General features: G+C 42.2%; 1 protein-coding gene across 3 annotated transcripts in view; it reads left to right on the top strand.

The window, feature by feature from the left end:
• The first annotated feature begins 145 nt into the window (after positions 1 to 145).
• The window catches only part of RIPK1 (receptor interacting serine/threonine kinase 1), a 23,764-nt gene continuing 16,945 nt past the window's right edge, over positions 146 to 6,964 (top strand). The window contains exons 1-3 of one of the 3 annotated variants that reach the window (XM_015617699.3): positions 146 to 278; positions 4,729 to 4,840; positions 5,408 to 5,619. In XM_015617699.3, coding sequence (XP_015473185.1) covers positions 5,468 to 5,619 — 152 coding nt within the window. In that variant the 5' untranslated portion in view covers positions 146 to 278; positions 4,729 to 4,840; positions 5,408 to 5,467. The remainder of the gene's footprint in view (positions 279 to 4,728; positions 4,841 to 5,407; positions 5,620 to 6,964) is intronic. The other 2 variants (XM_015617701.3, XM_015617702.3) reach the window with 2 other exon arrangements.

Here is a 6,964-nt window from a genome sequence, read left to right as displayed (position 1 = left end):
CTCGAGCAGTGACACAGTCACGGTGTGGCACCGATGCGAGTTCCCAGAGAGCTCGAGCAGTGACACAGTCACGGTGCGGCTCCAATGGCAGCGCCCAGACAGACAGCCGAGCCAGTTCCTCAGTCACCGGGCGGCACCCACGCCTGCCCAGCCGCCTCCTTCGCTCCGCCTCCCGCCGGCCCGAGTGAAGAGAAGCCCGAGGCGTCACTTCAGTGGGCTGGGGGCGAGCTGCCGGCGGCGCCCGGGGAAGCGGCAGGACCCTGAGAGGCCAGAGCGCGGTAAGGCAGGAGCGCCGGAGCGGGACAGCAGGAGGGGCCGCGCCGCTGCAGCGAAAGCGAAACCGCGGTGGCGACCCCGCTGTGCGAAGGCATCGCCGCCGCTGCGTGATCCGAGTGGCGGTGCCCGGGGACCTGCCCGGATGATGGGCTCCGAGGCGAGACAGCCCGGCGGGGCTGCGGCGCTCCGTCCCGCCTGTCCTATCCCGCACCGGGGGCTCGCGGGGAAGGGGAAGCGGCGGGCGGGGGAGCGGTGCGTACGAGAGGAGGCAGGAAGCCGCCGGGAGGAGAAGGGCGATATAGCAAGTTGGCCAAGGAGGAACTAGGCCAGAGCAGCCCCGCGTTAGGGCTTCCCGGCCCCTGGGCGAGCGGACACCTCTGGCGCTGCCCGGGCCGGGCAGCAGCGGGGCCGCGCTGGGGCTGAGCGGGAGCGGCCGCGGCGCCCGTCTACGACAGCTACGGCCGGCCTGGCGCCTCGGCCGAGACAGCCTTCCCGATTCCCATACGGAATGCATGCTTCTGTGACCAGAACCGACTGCAACACCTTTGCACGGGTACAGACCACTGTACAGACCCCCATCCTTTCCTCTTCCCACGCTGCCTTTGCTGCTGTGAAAATGTGTGTTGCGTAACATCTTTGTTTCCCTTGTATTGGCTTCTCCTCCCCTTCCCACGGGATCCTTTCTGTAACATGCGCTGAAGATATGACACAGGTATTTTCTCTGCTATTTCCAAAAGGAAAAATGAAAAAAAATTAAATAAATAATTCCTTAGTTGAAAAGATTCATCAGCTGAAAAACCTGACCAGAAAGGAAAGGTTTAGATGGAGTGGGTTATGACATGTACAGATCTGAGATACCCTAACAGCTTTTGAAACATCATTGACACAGGCAATATTTTTCAGCTGTAGCAACCCTTCTGTAGCAAGCTTTGGCTTCTGTACTTTGTTATTTTCCATTATGGACTGATGACTCGGTGGCCATGAGTTTTGCTCGGTGGCCATGAGTTTTGCTATTTGTAAATGTGCTCACTTTCTCCAATTAAAGTTTGTAGCACCTCTTAAGAACTTAGGTGCTGGGAGCATCATTAGACTATGAAGACTGCAATCAATGTTTTTTCATATTACTGTGCCAATGTGCTCAGCGCTCCTCCTTAACCGTGCAGGTCACATCTGTAAGTGATCTGATGTAACTGCACCAGATCAGTCACAAATCGTTAGAACTGAGCAAAGCACTTTTGAACAGTGATGAGGAATATGACCCAATCACGTAATGTCCAGGTTTTGATTCTTGTGAATTTATATGCCCTTTAGGAGTTAGAGGAGAGGACATAACCATGGTATTACAAAGAAAAATGCCACAAATGACTTAGCACATTTCTATCCTTTTTTAAAGAACACCAGTCATACTGGTGGACAGAAATTCCTCTCTTAGCTACTAATATGAATAATGAATAGCTACTGGTATTCAAAACTTTCATAATACATGTGGTACTTGGTAAATAGGAAACCAACTGAATTCAAATGTTCAGAATAGTATATGGGAGAAACTGCTTTATAATTAATCAAGTATACAGATGAGGACTACTTCACAGAATGTAAAGTGACCGCTAGAAGTATGCATAGCTTCTGTAAGGGTTGGCTAAATTAAGCTACAAAATTTCTGTTCTCTTAACCACAGATACATAATGCATGAATTGGTATGTCCTAAATACTGAAGATACATATAAATTATCCTGATTCTCAATAAGAAGCAGTAAGGTTGGAATGAACCTTTGAGCTTCTGTCCTTGGTTTTTCATCATCTGACATTCCAAGGTATCATAAGCCAATATCTTATGTTAAATACTATACCAGCATATGTAGTCTTTGCTTTAAAGCCTGGCTAGGCATTGTTTTCCTGTGATATTCATTCAAAAAAAGAAAACACCAAAAAACAAACAAAACCAAAAAATCCACAAAACTTTGAGTTCAAAATAAGTCATTAGATCAGAGAGCTTCTATTCAGAGTACCTCATTAAGAGCAGCAAAAAAAAAGCAGTAGCATCTTACCATGCCCAATGGGGAAGGTTCCCTCCCATCTAATAAGAAAACTCTATCATCTTGAGCATTACCCAGCTCACTTCAGCAGATACATTATGATTTTAGCAGTTATTACTACTTTTGAATTTCCAAAACTTCTGGTTATAATGACTACATGTGGCAGTAGGAAGGTAATTAGCATTGTAAATAAGAACAAGGTTATGTATTTCTTGCAGTTTTGGGCAGAGATATTTTTTGCCAGGTTGTATGGTATTGAATGCCAGTCCCAAGCTATCAGTGGTATTAATGCAACTTTAGAGATGCACCATTCAAAAATACACAGCTACTTTGCATTCCCATGAAAAGCATGTACAAGTTTTATAACTACTACCTAGATGCATAATTGCTGTTAGCATGGAAAAAATAACATACATTAAGTTACACAATAATACATAATATTATTAATAGTATAATAATAAATAATAATAATAAATAATTCAAACCAATTCTTGGAAGGGAGACCCAGATAAAGAAGCAAGACATTAGTTTATGACACGTTTGACTCTCATGACTGAGTTTAGTCTCTTGTACATTTACAACCCATCTGTACAAGTCAGTATGATCAGTATGACCATACCAACAAATCCAGAGAACAATCAGCAGAAACTTCCAGGGAGATGAAAGCAGCAATGGCACTGCTATGAGTCATTTGTTATCTGCTATTTGATTTGCTGTAAAGGAATTTAAAAAACAAACCAAAAAAACCCCGAAACAAATAACCACCCAAAAAATCCCTATAACAACAAACAAAACAAGACAAATTTCCTCTAATCATTATTAGGTACTGCTGGACTTAACTTACAAAATTGATGCAGCCATCTCCTCAGGCCTGTGCTCATAACGCAGGCTAGCACTGCAGCAAAACAAAGCCTGTGGTTTTTTTAAGTCCATAAAGACAAAGCAGAAAACTCTGAAGAGAGGACACTTCTCTGGGTGTAGGGAGGTTGTATCTATTTTATGTATGTATCTGTCTGCACTACAACAGCCCATAGACTCATTATATGGACTTTGAAAAGAAATCTCTTGCTCTATCTCTTCTACAGGCACAATTAATTTATTTTTTATAAAATTAACTTATTCTTTCCCTATTTTGGTTTGTCAGTATTGAACTGATCAGACCATTTCCAACTCAGCACTGAAACATCTCTTTTCCCTTAGGTACCTACTTTCCACATACACTGACTCCTTAGTTCCCAGGCTCCCCAAAGAGGCTGTGGTAATGAGGCAGTCAAAATTAAGCTGCAGTTGATGTTGACAACAACATTAAGCAATCTTTTCAATTAGAGATTGGATGATACAGGTGCAGAGTAGTTTACAGAAATTAGCAGTCATTTGCTGGTCTGAAAAAACTTGTGAGTCCCTTTGCTACACAATTTAGAGCTCTCAGTTACTGAAAGGAGCCAATCTACTGTTGCTGATAGTGGTATTTAGAGGTGGTGCCCTTCTCCCAGCTATGTGTAGTAGTTACCCAAGATGAATGGAAAGTGAACAGCCCTGCCAGTCTCTTGGACTTTGTCTTTTCTCAGCAAACTCTTTCTTTACCTGATATAAGGTGCTTAAGTTAAAAACTTAGCAAGGGGAATAAAAGCAGAGCTTGCTGGCTTGCACCAGTGCTAGCAAAGCAGCTTGCTGGCATATGCTGAAGGCAGGTGCTGTCTAGCCTGGGAAACATATTAGGCAAGAGAGTACTGTTGTAGATGGGTAATGCAATGGTTGGCTCTCACAATTAGAGGATGAATATGTGTGTGTTAGAGAAAGTTTTATTGATATATAGTTACGCTACTGTGATTTTGTTGTTTAGATGTCCTCTGTTCTCCCCATATCCCCCTTTCCCCCGCTACCCGGTGTGGTTGCCAAGGGACAGCCTTGGTGGCTGGGACATGTGGAGGGAGGATGTGTACCTGTGCCCCTTGCCTGGGGCATTTTGGGAAGAGGGAAGGCTTGTTGCTAAGGGGCATGGCATGGCAGCACCTGACCTCCAAGCAAGTTGCAAGAAAACAGCCTCCATCCATGGATGGCAAAGAAGAGTTGACTGACAAACTTTGGGAGGGGCCAGGCTTGCCTGATGCAACCCCAGGGGCATAAAAGGCAGAGCAGCCATTCATAAACTAGCTCATAGCTGCTACGTCACCAGCTCCCAGCGCACCATCCTTTTTCCTTATTCAGTCTTCGGCTGTATTTCTGTTAAGGTTTAATAAACCTTTAAAATTTTAAAGTGAACATTGTTTCTCACAGTAGCACAGCTTTATCAAAGGATTAAAATTATTCTGGCATCCACTGGCGTTTGCTTATCTATTACTTATCTGTTTACTAATCTATTGCTTACCCACTTCATAGGATCCCATAAACTCTCTTTTTGTCTTGATGCACTTAGGAGTCTCCACAAGCCTTCACAATTTCTTCGGTCCTCTTCTTTTTAATGGGCAGAGGAGAAGCAGCCATACATACTCCTTCCTTAGCTCTTGTCTCCTTGAGTTCATGTGCAAGTAAGTTTCCCACAGAAGCTGAGTCCTTCATGTCACCCTCCAGAGGAACCTTTTATTTGGTTGGTTTAAACTTTAAGCAAACCCTTTAGAGCTAGGTTTGCAAAGATGCCTAGAAGGTAGCTTAGTGTCATATAAGAATCTGGGCACCTGATAGGTCTGTGTTCAGGCAATTTAGAAAATAAGATACCCATCAGAATCATTAGGCACTACCTGCCTTTAGGACCGTGGCTCTTGATTTTTCTGGGGTTTGGATTTTGCACATGTGAAGTGTAGGGACAGTAGCTATCTATGGTATATTGTATAGATAAAAACTATTTATCAACAGCACTTTGAGATCCTCAGGTGAAGAATGGGTTTTATATCAACTAAATATAGTGGGTTGACAGGATAAATCATTGTGATCTTTAGGTCTGATTCCATGAGAACCACAGCATTTTTGGTTTCCAGCAGCATTCATAAGGGTCATGAGAGTTTATGTTTCTGTCCCACTCCTTAAATGTACACTTATTTAGTGGAACAGCTAAACGCTTTCACAATGACACTTCTTTTTCCTCCTTTATACTACAGGTCCAGAAGCACAACGGTGCTTGATTTTGTTTTAATTGCTAAGCCACAAAGACTGCAGCCATGTCTCTGGAAGACATCCACATGAACACCAAGGATTTGCTTGAAAAAAAACAATTAGATGCTGGAGGATTTGGAACAATTTCTTTATGCTTTCACAAGAAACATGGATATGTAGTATTAAAAAAAGTGTATACAGGACCACAGCGCACTGAGTAAGTTACAGATCTCAGTTCTGATTTTAGTTTCAGTTAGTCTGAGACCTCTAAATTCAATTAAGATAAACCTAAATGGAGTGCAATAATTTCAGGTCTTTGGATTCTGGAGATACTTTATGTGGGGAAAAGAAAACAATGGTAACAGCTGTCCAGAAAATTTTCTCTTTTTCCCCTCTCGAGACAACGTTTTTAGTTTTAACTCGTAGTTCCAGTGAAGTTCCTGGTTTTTTTTTACAAGGTGAGCTACTATCACAAATTGTTAAAGAGTCAAGAGGACTGTTGTACACTTAAGGAAATGCAAGAACTCAGTGGCCACACAGTATTTTCAAACATGCAGATATGTTTTCAATGAAATTATCCAACTGTAGATGTCCACTAGGAACTAAACACACATAAATTGTTGGTAAGACTCCAGCCTTGTGTGTGTTAATACCATGAAAGTAACCCTCAGGAAGGGTTACTTTTCCCTTGAGGAAGAGCAGAGTGAGCCAAGCCCACTGATTTAATTCAAAGATTGAATTAGCTGTTGATTTCAGTCGACTCAGGTCACGTTGCAGCTCTACCACTTCACAGCCCTAAACAATCTGAAACACAATCCTAAAACTCTCCCGTAAATCATCCACTAGAGAGACAAAATTCCATGTTTTTTCTGCTTTGGGTTATGACAGATAACTGAGTTTTTATTTTGCTGGTGGAAAACAAATTAGATACTCTAGTATTTTGCAGCCTACAATGACAGTTTGGGATGACCACAGTTAAAACAACAAGCCTGTGAAGTGTATTTTTGTGTCTGTTTTTATTTTTTCATTACACAGATTCATAATAATAATAATAATAATAATTTTATTTATTAAAATATTTTAATTTAATAATATTGCTATTTCTTAAAATATTGAACCAAAAGTCTTTAGCAAATTTTTAACTGATCCTAATGCAAACAAAACAACCAGTTTCTTCTCTAGTAATATGGAGGAACACAGATGGAGAAAGCAGTTTCATTTTAAGTCAGAGGGTAGGAAAGCATTAGCAAGCAGTGTAGTTTCAAGATTTTCTTACATCCTTTTGTCTGATGACCAGAACAAGAACAATAATAAAAACATCACCCCTTCTATTCATTATGTAATGGATGCTATCTTTTTTAAGACCCTTAGTGGGCTCCCAGCTATGTACCTGTGATTATTGGTGGGTTGTACTGAGGCCGAGGTAAAGAGTTAGGCTTTTAATTCATCCTAAACCAGTAATTGTTAGCAAATGCTGTCATCATTTAGTATGTGTGTGGTTCCCTTGTAAGAAATCTGTTTTGAACCTGATGCCCTTTGGAAATAAGACCTCTGTAAGTTTC

This window comes from Parus major, chromosome 2 (genome assembly GCF_001522545.3).
Source record: "Parus major isolate Abel chromosome 2, Parus_major1.1, whole genome shotgun sequence".
NCBI classification, from domain to species: domain Eukaryota; kingdom Metazoa; phylum Chordata; class Aves; order Passeriformes; family Paridae; genus Parus; species Parus major.
This window is presented reverse-complemented; position numbering and strand designations above follow the sequence as displayed.